This window comes from Balaenoptera physalus, assembly GCF_965194825.1.
Source record: "Balaenoptera physalus genome assembly, chromosome: 11".
Taxonomy (NCBI): Eukaryota; Metazoa; Chordata; class Mammalia; order Artiodactyla; family Balaenopteridae; genus Balaenoptera; species Balaenoptera physalus.
The window spans coordinates 105929404-105956243 of record NC_138896.1 but is presented as its reverse complement, the minus strand read 5'-3'; the positions used below and the strand labels follow the sequence as shown (position 1 = coordinate 105956243).

At 46.9% G+C, this 26840-nt stretch overlaps 2 protein-coding genes across 8 annotated transcripts in view; one reads left to right on the top strand and one right to left on the bottom strand.

The window, feature by feature from the left end:
• Nucleotides 1–773: 773 nt before the first annotated feature.
• Nucleotides 774–8501, top strand: MKRN2OS (MKRN2 opposite strand; the record flags this gene model as incomplete). 2 transcript variants are annotated; one of them, XM_082415795.1, is made up of 4 exons in its annotated part: nt 774–2970; nt 6134–6183; nt 7181–7343; nt 8140–8501. In XM_082415795.1, the coding sequence occupies 4 exons, from the start codon at nt 2672–2674 to the stop codon at nt 8378–8380; spliced, it is 753 nt and encodes a 250-aa protein (XP_082271921.1). In that variant the 3' UTR covers nt 8381–8501. The 2 variants fall into 2 exon arrangements, with proteins under 2 accessions (XP_082271921.1, XP_082271922.1); XM_082415796.1 differs by lacking the exon at nt 6134–6183 and having other exon boundaries at nt 2913–2970.
• A 92-nt stretch (nt 8502–8593) lies between these two features.
• TSEN2 (tRNA splicing endonuclease subunit 2) overlaps nt 8594–26840 on the bottom strand; it is a 44601-nt gene continuing 26354 nt past the window's right edge. For 2 of the 6 annotated variants that reach the window (XM_082415746.1, XM_082415744.1), the window contains 5 exons: nt 26042–26180; nt 19841–19877; nt 18587–18698; nt 17450–17539; nt 15800–16569 (listed from right to left, as the gene is read on the bottom strand). In XM_082415746.1, the coding sequence (XP_082271872.1) occupies nt 16510–16569; nt 17450–17539; nt 18587–18698; nt 19841–19877; nt 26042–26180 (438 nt within the window). In that variant the 3' untranslated portion in view covers nt 15800–16509. The other 4 variants (XM_082415745.1, XM_082415743.1, XR_014251418.1 and 1 more) reach the window with 3 other exon arrangements.

Here is a 26840-nt window from a genome sequence, read left to right as displayed (position 1 = left end):
AACTAGTGGTTACCAGTGGGGAGAGGGAAGGGGGGAGGGGCAATACAGGGATAGGGGATTAAGAGGAACAAACTATTAGGTATAAAATAAGCTACAAGACTATATTGTACAACATGGGAATATAGCCAATATTTTATAATAACTATAAATGGACTATAACCTTTAAAAAAATAAAGTTTTATAAGTTAAAAAAAAACAAAGAACACACCACAAGCCTGAATAAATCAACCTAAAAAAACAACATCAAGACATATAATAAAATTACTGATCTTTAAAAAAAAAAGAAATATCCTTTGGGCATATTGGGAAAAAAGAACACGACTTATAGGAGAAAGAAAATTGTTTTGTCATCAGACTTTTGACAGCAGTGCTTTATATCAGAAGAAAATGGAATAACCTATTAAAGAAAATGCGAGTCAAGGATTTTCTATCCAGCAAAACCGACTTAAAGAACAGAGATAAATTATCGACATTCAAGAACTCAGAGAGGGACTTTCCTGGTGGTGCAGTGGTTAAGAATCCACGTGCCAGTGCAGGGGACACGGGTTCGAGCACTGGTCCAGGAAGAACCCACATGCCACGGAACAACTGAGCCCGTGAGCCACAACTACTGAAGCCCGCGCGCCTAGAGCCCGTGCTCCGCAACAAGAGAAGCCACCGCAATGAGAAGCCCGCACATGGCAACGAAGAGTAGCCCCCGCTTGCCGCAGCAACAAAGACCCAACACAGCCAAAAATAAATAAATAAATTTATTAAAAAAAAAAAAAAAAAAAGAACTCAGAGACTATTCTTCCTATGAGCCCTTCCTAAGGAATCTTCTAGGAATGAACTTCATAATTACTAGAGAGTGAGGAAAGGACTAATAGTGAGCATGAAAAGATATTTGTGTGTAAAACTAAGCCTCAGCAAGGGCTAGAGGGGAGAGGTTATTGTTTACAATGGCAGATGCTCTGACAATGAAGAAATAGGACAACCATTTAAATACACGAGAGGAAGACGGGGAGAGTATGTGCAAAAATTTTAGAAAACCTCTAATCGTAATTAGAGGTGGTGGTATTACTATTGCTACTCTGAGATTGTGTAAAGTGGGATAAAGCATCCCCTGTATCCTTGAGACCAAGGTTTTCAGTGTGGAGGAAAAGAGATACAAATGTAATATAGAAGAGATAAAGTAAAAACACTAGACCTGAACTTGAATTGGAAACAGCATTTAATCTTTTATGTGTATGCATGTATGCGTGTACCTTTTTTACCCTGCTCTGTTCACTGAAAAGATCAAGAAACGATTTAAAAAAAAGAATGCTAGTGTATTAAAAATGTTTATTAAGGCATGGTTCCTCTGTTTCTTTTCATAGGACTAAAAATACCTCTTGGTATTGGTGTCATGAAGATGAATATATTCTCAGTTGAAAGTAACTTGGGTCACACAAACAATTGAACAGTAGCGGTGGTTTATATTAATAATGAACAATCTCAGATCCTTGTCACCTGAGCTGGGCGTCTAGCTATAACCTGTCTGCCTTCACTGTAACAAGAGAAGGTTGGCTGAAATGATTTCTAAGGTCTTTTATGTTGCTGTGAGTCTGATCATCATTCCATATTATTACACTGAATATGTGCTTTTCTGCACTTCAGCATACTGTAGCTTATTTAAATGCACATTAGGAAACACTTTTCTGAAGCGCCTTTACCTGCCATGACACCTTCTCTGTGGGTCTTCCCTCTACGATCGCTCTTCTCTGGAACCACAGGCATCAGGAGGCGATTGGCTAAGTAAAGTGTGCTGCCACCAAACTTTGGATTCCTCTGCAGACATCTGCAAGGCTGTGCTGGACCTATACAACTGATAGTGTGAAAAAGTTTCCAAGATGAGAGAAAACCACAAATTTCAAAACAGTACACAGTAAAACAACATTGGGGTTTGAAGAAAGTATGTGGAAATATTCACTTATTTTACCTTGCAGTTTTCTCCCGGGAGTACAATAGGGTGGGTGGAAAAATGCTATGAGAAATGGGGGGCATTACCTTTCTTTCCACATATCCTCATGCAGCTGCTTAAAATTATTTTAAAACTCAAGAATCATGAAGTGCATATAGTAAAATGTACAGCTTGATGTATTTTCACAAACTGAATATTCTCATATAATCAACACCTAGATAATGAATCAGCACAACCCCAGACCCCCCCTCATGCCCTCTTCCAGTCAGCACCCACCACCTTGGGTAACCACTATCCTTATCCCTGTGCTGTTAATTTTTTATGAGCAAGAGTCCTTCTACAATATAAAATATCAAAAGAAAAATAGCCTCAAAGTAAGGATTCCATTTATTTATCCAAAACCCAACCGATATAACCTATTCTAGAAGACCAAAAGTAAATGTGGGTCGCTAACTCCAAGAAGCTCACAGACAAATTAAATAACAGCGCTGGTGGAAACAAATACAGCGCTGCCAGCGCAAGGGAACGCTGGGGGAAGCTGAGGAAGGTTTCACAGAAAGGTAGGGCTTTGGAGGAAAATGTACAAAGGTTACAAAGAAACGTTGTGAGCGCAAATGAAGCTGGCTCTTTAAGACACCTGTTTATGGGGAGGCCTGGTTACAGGTTAACCCTAGCTGTTTTGGCTTCGGAAGCCACCAGTCAGAATGACATCACTGTTACCAGGTTACTCGGATGGAGGGCATTTGCTGGCCATGTAATGAGGAAAAGGAAGTCCCGGGAAACGCGCCCCTCCTTGCCCAGGAGGGGAAAGCCATGCAGCGCCCAGAGGCCGGGAAGCCTATCATCAAATTCAACCACTGCCAGAAGTACATCTACAGCTTCAGCGTGCCGCCATGCTGCCCCCTCTGCCGGCAGGACGTGGGCTCCAGGAAGCTGGAGGAAGCGCCTGTCAGCATCCCTAATCCGTTTACCGATGGGCATCAAGAAGAGTGTTCATTCCTCCTCAGACCAACTCAAGGGACGTTTCTTAGGTACAGTGTTTTATGTGTTGCATTGGATTGTGCAAAGTTTTCCTTCTCTGTTTTAGTCACTTAAACTTTCTTTTTCTAACGTGCTATATACAGTGTGAGATTTGGTGGATAATCTTTTCAGCGTTCTGGTGTTAAATCCTAAAATGTAGGCCTTTTTGTTTCATAAGAATAGAAGGCTGCATACTTTCCTGGAATGATAAGTGCAAGAATATACGAAGGTCAAACCTGCTTGTACAATTTTAAGAGAGAGGAATCGATAGCCTGGAGATTTTTTTTACCCATAGATTTTGTGCTAAGAGGCTAACTGGGAAAATGACCCAGCAGCTAATCTCATCAAAATAATACCTTTACTTCGAGTTAGTCTGTAACATTTGTGACAAGCAGGTACCCTGCACAGAGCCTGAAGAATGGCCACGTACAGACTATTTTGCATGGAGGTGCATGAAATTGAGACTAGAGCTGGTCTGTTTCAATGGTAGATGTCACCTGACTTTAAGAAATATTTCAGAAATCAAAAGAAAGGATGGTGCCTTCTTAGAGTCCTGAGTTTACAGGTGGAATTGGAACTGGCCCTGCACAAGCCAGGTTTCAAGAGAACAGTGATGAGTAATGGTGCGAGCTTTGGGAAGTGTGTCGTGCACTCCATCATGGTCAGATGCCCAGACCTTCCTGCCTCCTTGAAACATACCCTCCTGAGTCCCTCATGCCCTCTAGTGCTGGTTTGGGATGAGAAAATTGGAGTTGACTACTTCCCTGCTCACTAACTTCCTTAATCAATTTCCTTCCAGTCCCTATGGGGATGAAACGAACCGACGGTGCGTACAAGGCATCGGTCAAACACTAGGGGCAGAACAGTCTGCACTCCTGACCCTTCCTCGGGGAGGCAGCGGGATGCAGAAGGGACCGTGCAGCTTGTACGCCAAGAAGCCGCCCATTCCTACCCTGATTCAGACCAGCTCCAGGACCCTCTCCGAGTCTCTGGTTCCTCACCTGTAAAACGAGGACCCGCTGACCTTGCAGAGTTGTGAGGGTCAGCGAAAAGGCCTATAAAGCTGGCCCGGGTGCCAGGCACGACGATGAACCAACACGCTCCTTCCTTTCCCGATATTTTCATACTCAGCTCAGAACGTGACTGGCAGAACCTTCATTTCTACCTTAACCAGAATCACGAAGCCCAAACTGTTTTATAAGGCCCCTCATGCACGCTAACTTGGAGTTGGTAACTGGCTGGATTCCGAAAGCTTTTGAACAGAGGTGAAAATTCAGAACTCATTTCCTGTAACGCTGGTTCATTCAACAGGCCCTCACTGAGCAGCTCCGTGTGGGAAATGCTAGGGATGTCATAGTGAACAAGCTGCAGCCCTGCTCTCCACAAATGCCACAACACGCGATAGGCTTTCAGGCTAGCCCCTGAAAAGCATTCATCTCTTCTGTGATGTGGTGGTGACACGAGCAGGCCTGGCCTCCCTCGGCAGCAGCAGAAAGGAGGTGGTGGTGCTGAAATGCATCGTGTGCTCAGGCATCTTCCTATTCCCCTCAGGAACTCAGGCCACGATCCACAGAACCCAAGTAGCCCCCTGCCTGCCAGTCCCTCGAAGGCCAAGTTCCAGACTATTTTTTTCCCTCTCATCCTGTTTCTAAACCCTCAGGACCAACTCCCACAACTCATCTTGAGACAATTGCATCTACTTCATAAGAGAACCAGCAGCGACTCCAAGGAATCACGGAGGCTCTGATCTAACTAGATGAGGATTACTCAGGGCTGCCACATAGGGTTGTGCAGCTTGTGGACTGCACAAAGGCACCTGGCCAAGGCAGCGGCGGGTACTGAAATTCAGCCTGCATTCCACTCACCCTGGGCAGCACCTGGGCAGAGCTGCATCTGCAGGAAGAAGGGGCACCTTTTCTTAATCTGTACAAAACTATCATATGGGATAGGGATGGCCCTGGCCCTGCCCCATCCCATGCTTCTGTAACACTTCTCAATCTATTAAAAACTTGTTAAACTAAAAAAGTCTTCTCTGGAAGCAAGCAAACCCTGTGAGGCAGGGACCTCATTTCCCGTTGTGTCACTAGCCCTTCACTTCAAATGACAGGCCCGTAGTTGACATGTTACATGATTGAGAAATAACTGAAGGAGAGGGAGGAGAGCAGGAGTGAGAGGGAACGCCTGGGATTTAGGCAGGAAACAGAGAGGCTGTACATGCAGGGAGTGATCTTGGGATGGCACACATCCAGGTCCAGCACCGTGATCGGCCACCCAAGACTTACTGTTTTTCCCAGCTTCGTTCTCAACCTCTGAACCCACAGGGTCTCAGAAAGCTCACAGTGGCTGCAACAAGACGGCCTGGGGGGATTGCTCTGAAGAGGTGGGGCAGCCATTTGTGTCCTTGGCCATTGTAAACCCCGGGACTGCTTGCTTTAACGAGGAACCAAACATTCAGAACTGTGGTCTGACACAGGAGCTTCGTCAATTAAAAATTACCTGACTTATTTGACACCTCTACATGGTAGCACTCAATAGGCAATTTATTCTTACAACCAGCTTGCTAGGAGGCTTATGCTATTTCCATCTTACAGGTGAGAAAGTCTCGGGGCGAGTAAGTGATGGCCTGGGATCATATACAGCGGTTAAATTACCTGGAGTTTACATCTAATGCACAGTCTCGGGGGAAGAATAATTTCAGGAAAGAAGGGCTGTCCAGGAAAACTGAGTGTGGCCACAGGCTTCAAGACCATATTAGTTTCAAAGGTAGAAGCCCACTGAGGTGCTTTCAGGACCCTCTCACCCACGCTGGCCTGAGGAACAGGCTGCCCTCTCACACTTGAGGAGGAAAGAATCAGGAGCTTCCTCAACAGCTGACAGCCGGGTGGGCCCCTCTGCCGCAGAGCCAGGCGTCATGCTGACTTTACGCACCAGCGGGGCTGGCCTTCCAGCACATTCACCTTGAGGACTGCGGGGGCCAAGAAAATCCAGAGGGGGTGCAGGGCACTGTTTTCTACCTCACATGTACTCTTGGCCTTTCCACTAACCTGGCCTCTGGCGCCGAGTTCTGGCACCGGCCAAGAGGGGAGGCCCACTGTTCCCCTCCCACTTTAAATACCAATTCTACACGCCTGCTGTGTGCAAATGAGAGGGCAAAAACGCTCTTGTTTCTTCTAGGGAGTATGACGGAAGGTCTGATCTTCACGTGGGGATAACCAACACAAAAGGTAAGTGCACTTTCATAGCTTAAAAAGTTCCCCCAATACCTGGTTAGAAGAGAGCAGCATCTCTAGAGAAAAAGTATTGTGGCAACATTACTAACAATACTAAGTATCTGAAAGCTCTTTAATGTTTTCTCAGCCAAGAGCTGAGAAAACATTAAAAACATTGCAAACCTGTATGTTTTTTGTTAGTTTTTAAGACGGGAAGAAACAGACGTCCAGAGAGGTTGAGCTGTCCAAGACCTCATCTTGTGTCAGAAGCAGACCCTCCGCTCCCAATGCTATACTCAGCCCACTGCCACTGGGTCCTCCTACTCCGGGGTCTCCAGGGGCCAGGCAGGAACACCAGGGATAAACTGGGGGGACAAAGCACCTGAACGTGCGGTAGGGCCTGCGAAAGTTTGCTTTAAAAACTCAGAAAAGAAGCACATTTAAATAAAATGGTTCCTTTGGCCAGATTTAGCTTGGAGGGCACAGTGTGCAGGAAAAGGCCTGGGGAGTGCCGCCAGCAGGAGGGTGCAGGCCTGGGAATGGTGAGCGAGACCAGCCACTTGCGGCTGCGATCAGGCCCCACAGGTGAAGTCTGATTACAGCCCTTGCTGCTCCCTTGAGGCAGGAGAACTGACACAGTGAACAGAAACCTAGGACTGGGTTTTGAACTCAGTGACTGGCAGAGCAGTCAACTCTGCACCAGTCTGCCAGGAGACATGTACTGCTGATTTAAGGAAATGAGACGGACGCCTCTGTAGATAGAGAACTTCAAAAAAAATACTTGGAGATGATCACCCCAGCACCTAGTACTGTCTCGTTTCTCTGGGACAACCTCGGGTGCTGAGAGCAAGGAGGCAGAGGCTCCCTGGAGGAGGGGGTTCGAGAGCTCTCGGACGGCAATCGGGAAGTGCCGTCTGGGCCCCTGTTGTGTGCAGTTACCAGGTGGCCGCTGTCACGTTCACCGGGGTGCGTTTCCCCTGAGGCCTCTGTGTGATTTTGGTGTTGGCGGCAGGAGTCGTGTATAATTACACGGTGCACGGTGTCCAGCGAGACGAAGCGGGCTGGGAGCAGAGTGTGAGCGTCCCGCTCCTGCAGCCCGGCATGTTCGGACTGATGGACCAGTGGGACCAGTACCTGGAAGACTTCTCCACCACGGGGGCCTGGCTGCCTCACAGGTAGGACAGCGCCCTCACTCACCACCAGGCGCGATCACAGCTCACAGAGGACGCTACGCTGCACTGACTTTCATGTTGAGCCTGTACTGAGATAGTAGCGTCTGTAACAGAATTAAGCAGGGCCTGAATTACTTGGGGTTTCTGCAGAGGTGAGCTAGCACACATTTCCCCAATAGAACCACAGCACTCTAAGAGCTGAAAGGACCAGAACTTAGTACTCTAGTTACTGTACTTATTTGACTCTTTTACACACTCGACATTTAATAATACGTACAGCAAAACCCACAGTATTATATTCCCTTAAAACAATTTTAAATGAGGTTCAAAATGTAAACCTATCTAAAGCTCCCCCCTTTTTAAGTTTCAGCAATTTTGAAATTAATTTATCGATTCCTTGCCCCCTTATCACTGTAGAAGATATATAGCATACTTGTGGACTTAAATTGTTCTGATGCTTCCCTTGAAATAAGTTTAGACACTGCAGGATATCATAAAACTCAGACATGGAATTCCACTTCTAGAATCTAGAATTTCAGTGAAATTAAGTTCCCCAAATTGGGGCTTATATGCAACTTGAGTCACCACTCTGGACATCTCGGTGAGTCCTATCTGTACTTAAGCTGCGAGCAGAAATAGCCCCAGATGCCAAGTGTCCCTCAGAACTACACCTCTGGACACTTTGTCATCAAGGGGGCCAGCACACATGGGGGCCCAGCTTGCAGCGAGATTAAAATTATGAAAGGCCTTGGGCAGCTCAGGGCTAAGCCTTGTCTTCTCGACGTCCTTGCCCCGTAAGGTACGAAGAAGACCACCACAACTGCTACAGCTACGCCCTCAAGTTCATTAACTGCGTCCTGGCCACAGAGGGCGAGGAGCGGCTGGACCGGGACGAGTTCACGGAGAAGTTCGTGATCCCGAGGACGAGGAAGGCTTCCAAGTACATCACGCTCTACCGCATGATAGAAGAGCACGGCTTCTACGTCATCGACCCCCCTGGTCCCCAGACAGGCCCAAGTCCGGGAAGCGGCTCGTGCTGAGCGCGCATGGCGCCTGAGAGCAGACAGGACGGGATGTCTGGGGGTTCCTGCCTGGAACAGCTACTGGGCCTCTACGTGTCTTAAACTGTGGTTAATAAAAAAGAGTTATGGCTCCCCTTTACGCATATTTCAGCTTACTGCAGTGTAAGAATTTACGAAATTAATAAAAATTGCCCTGGGTTTTCAAAATTGTAGGCACCACAACTAAAATACTTTTCACAGTAGTTTGGGGTCCATGTTATGCGTAAAGTGGCAGCATCTTTTATTCACAGAGCAATGAGAACTCTTCCTGTAAATTAATTAGGGAACAAATTCACCTTTCAATGTGAATCCAGAAATTGGGGATTTGTAGGAACAGACCCTTACAATTTATGAAGTAATGACTGCCTTCACCTCATTGTTTTTACATAAAAAGCACATGGTAACCTTTTGACAATCAATAATAATTAAAAAGAAAAAAGAAAAAAGGTCTCAGAATCTGAGCCGGGAACCACATGCACTCCTCCTGAGTCAGCCTTTCTGTGTCTACGCGCACAAACAGGATTGGCAATTTCTCAATCAACCTGCTTCCCAGGCCTGAGGTGGGGAGTTGGGGTGTTGGAGTTACCACAGTGAATCACCTCCTCTGCCCACTCTAGGTGCAGAATTCAGAAAGGACACGAAGAAAGTCCGTCTTCTTTCTCTAATACCTTCAGGAGGAGGAAGGGGACGACGGAGATGAGTAACCACAAGGATTGTTAACAAGCACATTAGAATTTTTACACCCAAATAATCAGACTTTAAATAGCCAGTGAGCAAAACGTTTCAGGATTCCTCTTTGGAAACTGCTTCCAGAACTCTTTGTTTTTGACCAAACGTGATAGACTATCCACCTAATCTTATTCCTCAGCGTGGGCACCGAATGATGTCTAATTTCCAAAAACCTAACCCATCTTTCAAGGTAGCAATAGTTACTTAGTAATAAAGATATTCGGAAAACTTGCTACAGATCCTTCAAGCTTGTTTCCAAAGAGGCATTGGTCAGTGATTCACACTAGCGACTTCAGTGGGAAAAAATGCAGGCGGCTCAACATTTGCATTTGTTAAGTTTTAGGACTGTTCTTTAAGAAATACAAAACTTCCTACCTAGAAAATGAGACCACCTTAAACAAGCTGCCTGCTACTCTGTGTTCAAGGAATCATAAAGACCTCAGCGGGTAAAGATGAAAGGAGCGTGGGGTTTGGGGGATATTCCGATTTGCCCCATTCTCTTCACGCTCTGTCTTAGGACTCTGCTTCCCTGGTCCAGTTCTTTACCTTAGTATTAGTAATCGTAACAGCTGCAATTAACGCGTATTCATAAAAGACTCCACAACAGAGTAAACACTTCTTACTCTTCCCTTTTAATCTCTAAGACCATCCTGTGAGGTAGGTACTGACATCATGCCCATTTTACAGATGACAAGGGAAACGGACTTGCCCAAAGGCACCCAGGGGCAAAACCAGGGTTCAGACCAGGTTTGACTGCAAAGCCCGTGCAGTTACCTCCAGCACCCAGCAACCCAAAACCGACCACTGGCACGCAGGGTGTAGGGCAACTGGGTCAGCAATTTGCCATCATTAGAGAAGATAAGCATTCTGCTTCCATCAGCATTCGAATATGAACAGGAGATAAGAAACATGTCATAAAACAATTAAAATAAGAATTGTTGGGACTTCCCTGGTGGCACAGTGGTTAAGAATCCGCCTGCCAATGCGGGGGACATGGGTTCGAGCCCTGGTCCGGGAAGATCCCACATGCCACAGAGCAACGAAGCCCATGCGCCACAACTACGGAGCCTGTGCTCTAGAGCCCGCGAGCCACAACTACTGAAGCCTGTGCGCCTAGGGCCTATGCTCTGCAACAAGAGAAGCCACCACAGTGAGAACTGCGTGCACCACAACAAGGAGTAGCCCCCGCTGGCCGCAACTAGGGAAAGACCGCGCGCAGCAACGAAGACCCGGTGCAGTCAAAAAAAAAAAAAAAAGAATTGTTAATGTTAGAAACGCTAATTTGATGCTACTTTCTCTAATTGCTGCATGACCTTGATTTTCAAACAAAGCTTTAACAATCCCCACTCCCTATTTTCGGGGCTGCTCTACACCCTGGGGGTGCCTTTGGTAGCGGTCGGCCTCGTATTTCTTCTTTCACTTCAGCAGGCTACAAATGCCCTGCTCACAAAACCACAGTACCAGCCTACAGGTTTTACTCCAGTAAAGGAAATGGGGCATCAGAATACCACAAACAGATGGGCGACGTGGCTCAGTTCTGCAGAAATGTGAGCTGAGAATCCTCAGCACTGGCACCAACTCCAACCCCAGATGAAGCCTCAGAGGTCCACCCGGCAGCCCAAGTGCACTCCTTCACGTCAGCGGTGAGCGCAGCCCTGGGCACACATCTGTCTCCGTCAGTGCTCCTGGGATGATGGGCGGCTGGGCTCCCGTTCGCAGCAAGGCCACAGACTGCCTCAGAGTCAGCGATTCGCAGGACTAAACTAACCCACATGAAGGCATTTTTCCAAAGCCTCCACAGCGTGCATGGATTACTCTTATAACCAGGAAAACCCAATAAACAATATTAAAAAAACAAGAAGCCACCCGCAATGGCTGCACCTCGCTCCCTTCGTGCAGGAAGTGCTTACCACGGTACCCCTCCCCCATCCCCAGAGCTGTCTTCACTACTTTACCTCGAACTTTTTCTGTCACCTCCTTCTCCTCCACTGTTTTACCTACCAGGGCATAAAATAGGCTTTTTACTTCCGAGAGGAAATAATTATGTCAATGCTCACACTTTTGGTTCATCTGAAAGGGAAAAAAAGCACACCTATAACGTGCCAGATCCTTTCATATACCATCTCATTTAGTCTGCAAAACAAACTCAGGAGCTAGTAATTATCCCCACTTCACAGCTGAGGAAACTGAGGTTCACAGGGATTAAGCAATGTTCCCAAGGTCACCACTGTTTTCCTAGTGTAGACCTGGACTCTTGGACCCAGGTTTTTCTGATTCCACTCTTTCTACTCTATCAGAATGTGCCATCTAAACGTTAGGAAGAAGAATATCTACCTTTGAAATACTGCTTCTGAAAATGGAAAGATTCCAAAAATTTTTAAATGCTAAAAAACTTTCACTTAAAAGAAATGATAGCAAATTACTTTGAAATAGCAAGTACTGCCTTAGTTTAACAACTTCACAAATTTGCTTTTCCATATCATGTATTCTTAACTGAGGCATCCGTATATTTCACAAAATGGTAAAAAGACTAAAAATTTTCAGCTTATATATAAAAAACCAAAGATTTAAGATAAACTCATGGATTTAAATCTCTCTCAATCCATTTTAGAAATGGGCCTCAGGGGGCTTCCCTGGTGGCACAGTGGTTGGGAATCTGCCTGCCAATGCAGGGGACATGGGTTCGAGCCCTGGTCTGGGAAGATCCCACATGCTGCGGAGCAACTAAGTCCGTGAGCCACAACTACTGAGCCTGTGCGTCTGGAGCCTGTGCTCCGCAACGGGAGAGGCCGCGACAGTGAGAGGCCCGTGCACCGCGATGAAGAGAGCCCCCGCTCGCCGCAACTGGAGAAAGTCCTTGCACAGAAACGAAGACCCAACACAGCCAAAAATAAATAAATAAATTAAAAAAAAAAAAAAAAAGAAATGGGCCTCAGTTACAGTCTTAAGGAAGTTAACATTCATGGGATAATTATTCGAGTCTGTAATCAGGTTTTTTTATTTTTTAATAAATTTCTTTCTTTCATTTATTTATTTTTGGCTGCGTTGGGTCTTCGTTGCTGCACACGGGCTTTCTCTAGATGCGGCGAGCAGGGGCTACTCTTCATTGTGGTGCGCGGGCTTCTCATTGCGGTGGCTTCTCTTGTTGCGGAGCACCGGCTCTAGGGGCGCGGGCTTCAGTAACTGTGGCGCACAGGCTCAGTAGTTGTGGCTCACGGGCTCTAGAGCGCAGGCTCAGTAGTTGTGGCGCATGGACTTAGCTGCTCCATGGCATGTGGGATCTTCCCAGACCAGGGCTCAAACCCATGTCCCCTGCATTGGCAGGTAGATTCTTGACCACTGTGCCACCAGGGAAGTCCCTGTACTCAGGTTTTTAAAAATTCAATTCGGTTGGAAAAATCATAAACGGGAGGTGCGTGATGGGGAGGAGAGACATTTAATTTCTTTTTAGCCTAAGTACTTTCCCCACAGGGGAACGCTAAAAACCACATTCAAGTAAAGAGCAACTTTTTAAAAAAAAAAAAAAAAAGATGAAAATGCTTTAATAAAGGTAAAATAATTAAGACAAAATAAAAACTTTACCAATAAGTAACAATAAACTTTCAGATCTGTATACTCTGCTCAGAAACGTTGGGAAACCTAACCAGGTCCAGCCTGGTAAACCTGCCTAAAACTATGTCCCATTCATGTTGGTTTAATCCCTGCCAAGTGTTACACATAAACTTATTATTTTATAGAACTGAATCTCTTTATGAGGGAATTTTAGAACAGTGAAGGCACAGATATCACCATTTCCCCTTATAGTTTGGGGCTGAGGTCAGAAAAGGCCAGCCTCTACAACTGAAGGCAGGAGAATCAACCTACGATAATCACCCGTGTAAGCAGCAGCTGTCACAGGCAGTGTGCATTGTGGCTGTACGGACATGGTGCTTCCTCCTTCCCCCACATGAACCCTCACAGCTGCAGAGCTGAAGGGTGTTACGGGCCAGGCTCTGTGCTTAAAGCCCCTTGTAAGGACCAGCCCACTGCATCCTCCAGCAACCTGCTGGGGGAACATTATTATTTTTTTGGCAGTGCCATGTGGCTTGCAGGATCTTAGTTCCCGGACAAGGGGTTGAACCCAGGCCCACGGCAGTGCAAGTGCCGAGTCCTAACCACTGGACTGCCAGGGAATTCCCACTAACATTATATTATTATTTTTACTTTCTTTTATTGAGGTGAGAGTCATAAACAGTATCATCAGCCCATTTTAGAGATAAGAAAATCAACGCTCATAAGGGCAAGTAAATCGTCCAAGGTCACATAACCACGAGAGACAGAGCTGAGATCTCAATGTTTCCTTTCTAGAAGGCTCATTCCACTACACTGACTTCAATAAAATTCTCTCTGGGGAAACTACGACCTAAGGACCACACTCTGCCCCGAGGTTCCTGACCTTGGATCCACAGAGGGTCCTCATGGAATCTGTGAATCCCTGACACTGTGTGCCAAGTGACATGGACCAGCACGTTCCTGGTGACAGGCGCCCCGGGCTGTACCCCAACCTTGAGGTGGGGACCACTGCCCAGCGTTGCCAGCACACCCCAGGCCCTGCCTGGAGTGGTGGGCGGCCTTCCCCTCTAACCTCCACTGGATGAGCCCTAGCAGGGCTGTTCTGTTGACTTCACATGATTTTTCTGGGCCGGTGTCACTTCAGCTGTGGTGATCTCACAGAGGTACCGAGGGCTCTTGGATCAAGTCCCCCGCGTGGACATCCTGGCGGTGGCATACGGAGGCCACACCTCTGAGCCTCCCTATTCCTCCTGTGGAGCGTCCCACCCCCTGAACTCAGAGGCTGCTACGGGATAAACAAGAACACAAAGGTATCTGCCCCATCTCAACTCTCACTATCCAAATATTGGCTGTAATGGTTTGCAAAAAGCATTAGCCCATATTGGCTATCCAAGTGAAAAATGACGAATATGTAAGAGCCTGCAGCAAAAGCACGCAAGTTCTGAGTGTCTGAACCGAACAGAGGACACAGCACATGCTGCTGTCTTAGCTGACTGCCGGGAGCTTATGCTGTTTAGATGTGTCGTGTGTTATCACCCCATTTCCCCCACTTTATGAGGTGAAACTGTCTCCTCTGGAAGTGGAGGAGTCCATGAAGAAAGCAGGCGAGTTTCAGAGGCCGAGGAAATTCCCAGTTAGGAAAAAAAGCTGGAGCGACACTATATTGAGAAGGGTGATCATATAAAAGATATAACCTTGGCCAAGTACGTGCGTCCCTTTCCTGTGTATGGTTTTTGCACTGGGTGGGTGACAAAGCACAGCTTGTGAAACGCGTGGGTTCCACAAAGTCTCGCGGTCTTCTGGAGCATGGGAGCTATTTTTATCAAGCTAGTGAGATTCGTGTACGGAGGACGCACAGCCAGTCAGCGTGATGCCACTGAGCACATGCTGGTACAGATGGAGAGTTAGGAAAGTGACGGGGAGCGAGGATTTGGTGATGGACTTCGGATTTAAAGCAAGCCTGGAAGGTCTGGGAGATTTATGTAAGCCTGACTTCAGCTGCATGTAAGGCTGCAGCAGCTCCCCCAGTGAACCCCTGAAATTCCCAAAGGTGGCTGTATTGCAGAGCAAATTTCCGATCTTGATGAACCTGAGCTTTTTTTTTTTTTTTGAAAACAAAGCGCATGGCCTGCTAAACGGTGTTCAAACCATACACATGACGCAGCAGAATCTTTCACCCAAGGCTTCTTTGATGAAAGACGATGCTTCTAGGCATCCTTCTAGAGCTTTCAGTTACAGATAATAACTGTGGTGTTTCCGCTTTCATACATCTTTAATGTAGCCTTTATTCCAAAGAGTCACCACAACCTTCAAAGCATATCAGCTGATGATACAGTACCTAGAGAGCTGATAGGATGACTGAACTTTGATGAAGGATTCATGGCAGAGTTTTTACCATAAAGGCATTCGATGCACTGATTAGGCTTGGAAAGGAGTGTCATCACAAATGATGAATGAAATAGGAAAGAAACGGCTCTTGAAATTTTTTGCTGACTTTCAAGGTTTTGATAAAGTGATGATTCAAAGCCAAGTCTTCTGCTGTGTAAGGAGCCTGGAGTAAGCAAGGCGGATGGTAAAAATGCTGACCAACTATTCTCGTCACTAATGAAGAGCAAAAAGGTTGCCACAGGCTCTTTCAAACTGATGGCTTTACTGGTCTGAAACAGGGAAGGAAGAGGAGCTCCATCACCTGGATGCCAAATCTTTAAGTTGTAGATCATGGTGATGTAATGGTCTGGCTGCCAGAGCAGGATCGTGAGGAGAACAGAGGCAACCCCTTAAACACTCAACCTCAAGCAGAATCTTCAGTCATCAGGAGCTCTAAGCCCAAGGTCAAGGGAATGCAAACAGAGGCCCATTTTGGTTTTTTCATCTCACAGCTTCCCAAGATGGTTCTTAGCCATCCGCTTCTGGGGTACTTGGTGTCAAGGAGAAGCCTGCCCACCAGTGATGTGAATCTGGGCGCCGGGTGGATCTCAGACGTTCACCGTCCCCTCCACCCATCCCCCCCACCCCCGCTGCCCCTCAGGCAACTCTTCATTGTCATCTAAACAATTTAAAAAGGGCTCTGTTTACTGTATTTTACCAAATATTAATTGCATTCACTATATATCTCCATTCATTTTTTTCACCACATATTTTTATTGTATAACGAGTTCAGTGAAGCAAGATACAATTCTTATGTAATCCTGTACAATATTGTTGTGTACTCTACACAACGTGCCCACCAATGAGTTCACTTGAGAATTAAATAATGAGGTAACTTGTTTTAAAATGCTTCCTATGATACAGAAATCCTTGGTAGACAGTAAATGGAATTTCCCATGTTTGCGAAATTGGCTGAAGTTCCTGGAGAGCTGGACACTTGTGGACAGAGGCCCCTCTTCCAGGACAGACTGGACGTGGGTAATCAGAGAGGCAGGTGCACAGAGGTGCCCTGAAAACTGCACAGCCGCCTGGAGAGAAACTACCATTTCAGGTAAAATCAGAGAGTAACAGAAGTTGCCTGTTGCTGGGAGAGCCCTCTTGGGACTGGCCTAGTCCAGTGCCCTCGCAGAAAGGACGAGGCCCCGAGGCGAGAGGCCCGGGGTCAGTGAGTGGCCGATCCAAGGACAGAACCTGCAGTCCCCGCACAGGGCTCTTCTTCCCTGTGTAATTTTAACTTTTAACACGCTAACACTTTCTGGTGCTGGGAGTGCCACGCCCTTTAAAACTTTTACATTAATGGGCAATTACAATAAAAGGACTCTTTACCTCGCCCTGAACTTGGCTTATACAGGAGACTCAGTAACATTTGCTGGTGAAATCAGAACCCTGAGGCTGAGTCGTTAAAGCTCGTCTTGATCACTCCTCTCCCGTGAAGAAACCCAACGGCTTAGAATCACCTCCTGCAACCAATCAAAATACAAAGGCGACTGAATTTCAAAAACAGAGATGAACGAACACGAACACGCTAGGCATACAGCATCGCAGAGACATTTTGTAGCGAGCCGTCTGTACAAGGATGATACCTGCTCCCCATTCCTTGTCTCTAAACATTTGGAGAAATGTGAATGCAGCAAACCTTATGTGGAAACAGCATCTACAGTAATCACCCCAAGATTTTAAGAGCCACCCTTGCTGTGGTTTCCTACCGGCACATTTCAGGAAGAGGAGCGCTGGTGCGAACCCAGTGTTCAACACAGAACCAGGTCTGTGACGGTGCCGGCGTGTCTGGGTCAGCACGGGGAAGGGAGACGTGGGTCTGGACTGGCATTTTATGAAGAGCTAACCCAGTGGGTGTGAGCAGGACAAACAGGAGGACGAGGCGCTTGGGCCCTGGAGACCAATGGCCGGCCTGCTGCGGGACGGGCAACTGGATGGCGGATTGGCAGTCCCGGCGGAGAAAATCCCGCCAGGAAGATGCGGGAGCCTCAGCCCAACACAGGCCCCCAGCAGCCAGACAAGATGTTCAAGGAGGCGGCGAGACAACAGCGACCCTTGTCGTTTCAGGGGCCGAGACCCGGGAGAGGTCTGGGCTGCTCCCGGCCGGCTGTGAGGGCGGTTTCAGCTGAGTGCCAGGGGCAGAAACCAGAGGACATCACAGGACAAGGGGCCACAGGGTTAAGGGGGAGCGAGGCTGGGCTCAGAGGGGAAGGACCTGAGAGGGCTCTCGTCGCCGAGGGGAGATGCTTTTCCTGTCCTGTCTCGGGACCACAGGTTCCAAGGGACGCAATATGCTGGGCAGAGCCTTTGTGACGACATGAATTTGTCTCTGAGTTCACCTACCTGAACTTTAATTTGTTTCATACATTCTGGTGACTCCATTTCTTTGTCAGTCATGGCGGAGGGTTTAATCAAATAGCACAGCATAAATTCCTATTGAGACATGAAAAACAAACTCCGTATCCCACAAAACAAATACAAATCTGGGCAGGAAACGCGGCCGTCTCCACCCCCTCTCAGTGTGTGCTACTCGAAACTCACAAAACATGTCCGTTTCCTCCCGGGAACGTAACTGGGCCCCACTCTAGACCAAAGACCTGCCGTTCACTCATCGTTGACATGACAGGAGAATGCAAACAGAGCACATAATATGCTGATTATAAACACAGCACTTAAAATAGTCGATACTGGAAACAGCTTAGACCGCTATTTCTCTAGGACAAAGTTACTTTCACAGGATAAAGCCTAAGCAACGTAGCCTGCACCCAGGCAGCTGCCATCTGGCCCCTGCTGGCCCTTCCGGCCTCACTGCCCTGCACGCCTCCAGCAGCTGTGGGAAGGAGAACTCAGAGAATTACTGAGTAACACAGAACACACAAAACTTTCATTCTTTGTAGTCCTGGTATGAGACGAAATGTCCCTCCTAACTTGATGGCAGTGGGATATAGGAGAACACAAGCGGGGCAGTCACACGGCTCTGGGTTGGAATCCCAGTTCTGCACATGAGCTGTGTGATCTTGGATTTGTCACCCAACATCTCTGACTCTGACTCCTCACCCTTCGGATGAGGATAGTAACAGGGTAGTGAGAAAAGACATAAGGTGTTTAGCGATAAATATTAATTCCCTTCCTCTCTCTCTTTGAGAGACCTGCTACCTATGCAAACAAACATGTCAATGTTTTTCGAGTCATCTGTGAATGAGTGGGAGTGGATTCTGAGCACGTGCTGGCTGGGCTTGCCCCCGGGAAGGAAGGCAATGCCCACTGACACCCATCACCATGGGAAACCTCGGAGCTCCAACCCTGGAGCTGTGCACCAGCTGGTGGGGGGAAGAACGGCGAGGAGGACCAGCTTCCAGAGCTTCGTGCACATAAACGCTCTGCGGTCCCTACACATGACTTTTATGCTTCTACCACAATTAAGACGAAAAATCCAACCATTTAAATGACACGTGAACCCCAAAGCTGATGCGGTGTTACCTTGGAGACACTGACTGAAACTCTGCTCAAGGCAGCCAGGGACCGCCAGCTGAGAGGTCTGCGAGGAGAGCCCTCAAAACGGTCATCCACCAGCTCGATGATGACAGAGTAACTGGAAAACAAGGCAAGGGTGTTTTAAAAATAAAAAACATGAAGTCAATCCATTTAAAAAGAACATTGTTTGGGACTTCCCTGGTGGTCCAGTGGTTAAGAATCCACCTTCCAACGCAGGGGACGTGGGTTCAATCCCTGGTCGGGGAGCTAAGATCCCACATGCCACGGGGCAAATAAGCCCGCGTGCTGCAACTACTGAGCACGCAGGCCACAACTAGAGAGCCCGTGTGCCACAACTACAGAGCCCACATGCTCTGGAGCCCAAGCATCACAACTAGAGAGAAGCCCGAGCCCCACAACGAGGAGACCGTGCATCGCAGCGGAGGATCCCGCATGCCGCAACTAAGACTCGATGCAGCCAAAACAAAAAAAATAAAATAAATATTAAAATAAAATAAAATAAAAAGAACATTGTTTGTCCTACCAAGAACGAAAATACAGAAAATAAAACACACAGCATCTGATCCTGAATTCCCCTAGACTACTACTGGGAAAAATATTAATGAAAAACTCACACTTTACATTACAAACTATAAGCCTGATTCAGTACTTACAGGAAAGGAACAGAAATATTTCTCCCAACATGAAAGCCATGAATTCACTCAACTGTTTAGATAATAATACTCACTGATATGAAGATGAATAATTACTATACAGTAGTAACTACATAGATTAACTCAATGTTTAATGCTAAAACATAAATTATCCTGACCTATTTATTATTTTATAGATAGTGTAACAACTTTAACTTATAAGGGACAGACATATAGTATCTATTCCTATTAAGCCAGGAGGAATTTGACTCTAATTATTTGTGTGCCTCTGAAAATTAAATTGGGGCTCAGAAATTTCCTCCTGTCACTTTAAGCCATTAACTATATACAAATCACTCCAATAAATCATGAGCTTGGGATGAACACACACACACTAATATGTACAAGATAGATAACCAACAAGGGAACTCCACTGTATAGCACAGGGAACTCTACTCAATATTCTGTGATAACCAAAATGAGAAAAGAAACTAAAAAAGAATGACTATATGTGTATGTGTAACTGAATCACTTCGCTGTACAGCAGAAACTAACACAACACTGTAAATCAACTATACTCCAATAAAAAAAAAAATTCACTCCAAACCTTGCGTGGTAAAATGGAGGGCCTTTTCGGTACAACACTGCAAAGAAAAAGAAAGAAAACGTATAACCACTCGAAATCAAAGTTTCATTTTATACTTATAAAGTATTTTCTTCTCCAAAGGCACACAAACACCCAGTGCTCTGTATGTGGGTAACCTGCAATACACCCTGTGGTCTATTTTTAAAACCCAAACTGTTTTTTCCCCAGAACAAAAATTAGCAAAGCAAATCTGTTGCCAAGACCCTAATACCCTCGTCCCACCCGCACCCCACAAATGAATTCCAAATCCAAGTATAAGCAATTTTTGTCCTGTCTCTTGTCTTACACTCTCCAGAGAGTCTGAAATCATGTCAAGTGTGTCAAGTTGGTATAATGCGGACCAACATTCAGTTATTCATTTCAATCTTTTGAATCGTTATTCAGGGTCTGAGCTCCTCTGGCCGGTACAGGATAGGTGCTGGTGCTAAAGATGAATGAGACTCATGCCAACTTTTAGGAAATTCAAAGTCAAGTGGGGAAAAAGTCACATAAGCACACACGCCACTTGGAGACCTGCCTGCCCACCTCATTCAGTCTGTGGAGGTCAGAGCGGCTGGCCGGCGAGGCCCGGGCCAGGGTCTGCCGTGGACCGCGGAAGCGCAGGGGAGCCCTCAGTGGCGCACAGCCTGTGGCAGGGTGCGGAGATCTGTCCACCAGATCTGTTTACTCTCTCTCCAGGCACGTGAGAGACCCCGTATCAGCCTCCCAAGCAGCAAGGAGTGGCTGTGTGTCACGGGGCACTTCCAGATTGGCCCAGAAAACCCTCCCAGGCACCCAGCCTGTGCTTGTTCCTTTGTGAGGCCGAGTGAAGCTCGTGGGACCACGAGAATAAGCTGGGCCCCTGCAGTCCCTGTGGGAGTTGGTCCACCCACCACTCAGACACTGGCTTTGGATTTCACATGAACAGAATTAACTCCTAGTGTTAATTAAGCCCATGAAATCTGGAGTTTATATGTAACTACAGCCGCAGGAATTACCTTAACTAACAAACAATTATATCCCGTGAGCTTGTGCAAAAACCAAGGCAGAAAAGCTTTGTTTCCTTTGAGGAACTGGCACAACTTTTCCTTTTGGGCATGAACCCGGTATTTAATCACGTTTCTCTTTAGCTCACGCACCACGAGGTCAGAACCAGTTTAGGACCCAATGGATGATACAGTAACCCTTCACATATATTTTCCATGGTCACCTTTCCTTCTTATGAACATATTTCCTATTTAAATTGTATTTAAAGTATTTGGCAAGTCAGCTCAAATTCACTGTGTAAGGGCCCACATTTAAGTAAATATCTAAACACCCATTTCTCAATTTCTGGGGATGTGGTGCAGTGGAAGGAGACCCTGTACTGGGATAAGACTGAATTCGGGGCTCCGTTTTGGCCTGATCTCTGCCACTCCTGATTGTATGGCTTTAAACACATGATTAACTTCCCTGAGCCTCAGTCTCCAAAATCATAAAATGAAGACATGAGGGGAAATTAAAATCTTCTCTAGCCCTCATGTGCTATTATCTATGATCAGTTACACATCCTTCACCTAAGATGCATCTGGAAAGTGACACAGCTTGAAAGCAGCTCCGACCCCCAACTCGGGCCATTCAGATGCCTGACTACGATGGAGGTGCAGCTTAGGGGTTAAAAGCATAAACATGGCATCAGTGAGACCCCAATTCAAGGCTCAGCAGTGCCAAGACCATATGATGACACTTGTGCTTCAATCTCCTTATGGAAAATGGGGGTAATAATGCAGGTGGAGGTGCTTGAAAAGTTACCCGTGATGATAGCGATTACGATGGTAACAGTGTATTCAGAGGGAAAAACGAAATAGTTTTACAAAAATGCCTCCCAAGTAGAAAGATGAAAGCTTCAGAAGTCTAAGAAATAGTGGGTATTTAAAAATAAAAGTCTGAACGAAGAGGGAGAAGAGAGGAAACGTGCCTTCTTACACTAACACCAGATGTGACGTGCGGAAGGAATGACAGAGTCAGAACACAGTGATCAGTGCAGTAATCAATTCGGGCAACCACTGTAACTACTAGGGAACCAGATACTCAGTGTCACCCTACAAATCGCTTGTGAACTACAAAAGGAAAAGTGCAGACACCCAACAATGGCTGCCCTAGCAAACGAACGGCATCACCAGCAGTAGGACAACCTGACATCAGGCACCCCCGGACGTGGCCCGGTGAGGACACACATCACCCGTGCTTGCAGAAAACCTGCAAGCCCGACTCTAACCACGAGGAAGTGGTCAGACATACCCAGACTGTGGGACACCCTACGGGACTCTTCAAAAAAAGTCAACGTCACAGAAAACAAACAGGCGGAGGGACTCTTTTAGATTAAAAAAGACTGAAGAGACTGCAGTGGTTGAATGGTGGCCCCCAAAAGATATGTCCACGTCCCAATTCCTGGGACCTGTGAATGTGACCTTGTTTGGAAAAAGGATCTTTGCAGAGATTGGAGGGATGCAGCCACAGCCAAGCAACAGCTGGCGCCACCAGAAGCTGGAAGAGGGAAGGACCGGAGGGAGCATGGCCCCGCCAATGCCGTGGTTTCAGACTTCTGGCCTCTAGACCTTCTACTGCTTTATGTCTCCCAGTTTGTGGTCATTTCTCATGGCCTCCCTAGGAAACTAAAAGTGGTAAATGCACTCAATGTGATAAATGAATCTTGAGTGGAGCCTGTCAAAAAAATCAAAAACAAAACAGCCACAAAAGACATTGTGGGGGACAAGTGGGAAAACTGAAATATGGACTGGATATTTTTGATGATATTATATTACCGAATAATTAACTAATGAATATTAATGAGCAATCAATAATGAATTATTAATTATTCTGATTAATAATATTAATGAATAATTCTGATTTCTCTTAGGTATTGTATGATGCCATAATTATGGAGAATATTCTCAGGAGTTGCATGCAAAAACATTTATGATTTAATACGGATTATGTGTGCAAATGTGGAAAATGTTAACAAAAACATTTAAAGTCTGATTAGAAGAATAAGCCAGGAGGGTGGCTTGGGAAAGAACTGAAGATGGGGATGGGAGGACGGTGCACCTCCCTGCTCTGTGAGGAGCACGGGGCCCCAGTGCCTCTCCCCGGGGGCAGAGCCAGCCACCAGCTCTGGGCCGATGCCACGACCGGTGATGGTTCTTATGCTCTGGACATCCCGTAACTCTGCTGGCTTCTAACGGCTCCCCTCCTCCTACCTGTTTTGCAACTTCTAATTTGCAGGGAGCTGGGGAATCACATGATCAAACTTAGTCCATGTGAACCCAAAATTGGAATGGGTGGGAAGGAGGCTCAGGAGTAACTAGAACTTCGGGTTAAATCAAGTTAAATCAACCAGTAACTGCATGCGTAAGACAAAAACAGAAGCCTGGAGTTGGTTTTTGGCTTTCTGGCTGGCAATGTTAGTCAGGTGTGGCGGGAAGTACACAGAGCTGGGACCCAAACAGCCCTAATCTCTGTACTTGCCAGCTGTGGGACCCTCGGCAACTCCCCTGACCCTTCGAAACCTCAATTTCCTCAGCTACTGAAGGAGGTGAGCGCCACACGCCTCACGGAGCATGAAGATGAAATAATACGGGAGAAGAAAAGCACCAAGGCACCTGCTGCTTTTGGCACCTGGTCACCATATGAGCCAGCAGCCACGGGAGCTTCTGGGGTCGGGGGGATGTATGGAAAGGCTCCCAAGTGATTTCTGGCCTGGTTTTCAGCACTGGGCAATCAAGGTCAACTGGGCCGGCAGCTGTGCCTGATTTGAGATCTTATCACCTGTTCCAAGTGCAGCTCCTGGAATGAAATCTGATTGACAAGACTTAGTCAAGGGAAGAGTTTCCCTGATAAGATGTGAATTTCCTAACGGCCCTTTGTCATGAGTCATTACCTCTTTGAGTAGAAACAACTGTTAAGGGAGCACGTCCTGGGTGTAGCCTGTGTGGGCAGTTCTAGGGTATGTGTGATCATGTCACTGGCCTTCAAAATTAAAATGATACTGTTAAGAGACCAGCAGCACCATGTAGCCGTGCCTGGAGAAGAGGTCAAGTTTAGGAAGCTGCTCCTCTCACCCCAGGCTAGCGCAGCTCCTGAATTCTCCCTAAAGCAGGAAATGTGAAGACACCCTTCATGGCACTGCTGGGCCAGAAACCTGGTCTCACGCTAATCACACAAGCAGCTCCAAGTGCACGATACACCCCTCCTGGGGCAAAGCCCTTGGGGAGTTGGGAAACAACAGCTGATGTATTTCTTTTCTTTTTAAAAGTCTGTCCATCTGTCTGTCCTTTCATCCAGCCTTATAAGGCAGTTTATTTTTAAATGAGGAAAGTTTTCTCTACTCACCATCCACAAATATGGCTCGAGTACTGAAAACACATGCAATAAGGTATGCTTACAAGGCACTCAACAGAGGTCCCTTCCCCCGGCAACGTTTTGTTTTTATTTTTTATAAAGAAGATGCTGTCTTATAAAGATGTTGTTATCCATGTTACATGATGAGTGAATGGAAGCTCAGAGAGATGAAGTGACCTCCCTGAGGTCACACAGGTAGTAAGACATGGAACCGGTGTGAGCCCGAAGAGCTCTTTCCGTTACCCCTGCCTCCTCAGAGTGCATCACTGCGGCCTGGTTGACTGGAAAGTTCTGCTCAGGTTTCGCCCATTCGGTGAGCACACTGGCCTGCCAAGCACTCACACGGAGCGGCTATTCTCACGGGGCAGGAAAAGGAGAGCAGGGCGGGGAGCCAGTGACGGCAGTGCAACAGCTACGCCACTTATTGAAACGCTGTGACCTGTGGGCCACGCAATTATCTGGAAACCTGGCAAACTAATCTCGAGCTAAGCCCGATCATTCTGCCTGCAGGGCTGGTCAGGTCAGCTTCCCTAACTACTCTCTCTGCTTCCATCCCCGTCCCCCGCCCCCCGCCCCCCGCCGTCTATCAGTAAGAAAGCACACAAAGGTCCCACTAAATCAAGTTATTGAATATAAGTCACTCCTTTGCTCAAAATCTCCCAAGACTTCCAACAACCAGAATAACACCCCGAGTCTTTGCCCGGCCCCACGTGACCATCCCCAGCCTAACTCCCAGACATCACCTCACGTCACTCTCCCCCTGGGACCTCTAAGTTCTAGACGCACTGTCCTTGTGCTGCTCCTGAGTCCTGCCTCGGGGCCTTTGCACTGGCTGCTCCTTTGTGCCTCGGGCGTTCTTCCCCAGACTGTCAAGTGACCTGTTCCCTCACTGTAGTCACACTTCTGTTGTTGTTTGGGGCACATCTTTTCAGAGAGTCCTTTCCTAACCACCCTAACTTCCTGTTTACTCTGTTCCTTTACTCTGCTTTATTTTTCTTAGTACCCTGACATTACAGTACGCATTTATGTGTTTGCTTGTTTGTTCCCCACCCCCACTCCCCCCAGCACGTGAGCAGCTCCATCCAGGCAGTTTTGTCTGTCTTGTGCACCTCTGTGTTCCTGACACCTAAGAAGATCTGGCTCACACAAGACCCTGAGCAATTATCTGGTGAATGAGGTGCTCACCGGGTCCCTACCTGCTCCTTTAAATAAAGATGAGGGAGGCAGTGCTGTGTAGAAGTTTCCAAGAGCCTGGGCTCCAGCATTCAAAGCCCAGGACTGTGAGTTACTGACCCTGGCAACTTTTAGGGGCAAATGACCCTATCTCTCACAACTTCAGTCTCCCCATCAGAAAAATGAGGACGGTGAGCACTGATCTCGTAGAGCTGCTATTAGGATTAAATGAGGTCACAAACGTCAAACGTCTCCTACAATGCTTGGCACACAACAAGGGCTCAATAAATGACAGCTGTGATTACCACCACAGTTATACAATGATTATTAATGGTATTGCACACAATGTGCCAGATGAGACTACCCCAGAAGATAAGGGACTGCCCTACATCACACGATCACACACTAAATGAGAGGCGGGGGTAGGGGCTGTGGACTCTCTTCTAAGATCTCAGAGTGGAAGAGAGGAAAACACACCCTCCACCCCGATCCAAACATTCTTATCTAAGGCAGGAGGACATCTATCACCTCAGGAAAAAACAGCAACAGCACATATAACCAATTCGATTTTCACCCCAGGATCTGATGTGAACCCTGGTTCTCACACCTGCCAAGCCAAGAATCACTTACGCAAGTCTGTTCCGTACTTAAGTCCTGCTTTGGGCACCCAGCCCTTGCTTCGGAAGTGATGGTACGCCATGTACGTAGTCCCGAACGTGGGCTGAACTACGCGGAAGGTGTTCCAGAGCTTCACAATCGTCAAAGGCTCCTACAGTTGTTGGGGGAAAACAAAGCATTATGACGTATGTATCCACCCATTAACCAGGCGGTGAATCAACAACATCTATACTAAGTGTGAGCTGAAGATAAACACGGTGCCCATGACGAAGGGTTTAACCACAAGATCCAGACCCGCGCTGTCCAGTGTGGCGGCAGCCAGCCACTCCCCTGAACTTAGATGTGCTGCCAGTGTAAAAAAAACACTGAATTTCAAAACTGAGTATGAAAAAAAGAATATAAATTATCCCAGCAATTTTAAATATGTTGGGTTAAATACACTATGTAAATAATGTAAATCAATTTCAGCTGACTTATAAAAAAAAACCTTTTTAATGTGTCTACCAGAAAATTTAAAACTATGCATGTGGCTCCCATCTGAGGCTCCCATCATATTTCTACTGGACAGCACTGCCCCAGAGGACCTGTGAGAGGCCCCCGTGAGACAGCAACCCTGCAGACTGGAAGCAGCCAAGCGAAGCGGGGGAGGGCAGCGGAGGGGCTGCTGGTGGGAGAACAGTCCAGGCAGAGGAATGGGGGCGGGCCGGGCGTCCACCAAAGCCAGAGGGCGCGTGTTCCAGCATGCACGGACCCTAATGGGTAGCTGCGGTATGTCAGGCCACGTTCAGAAAAGCCAAAAATAATTCTGTAA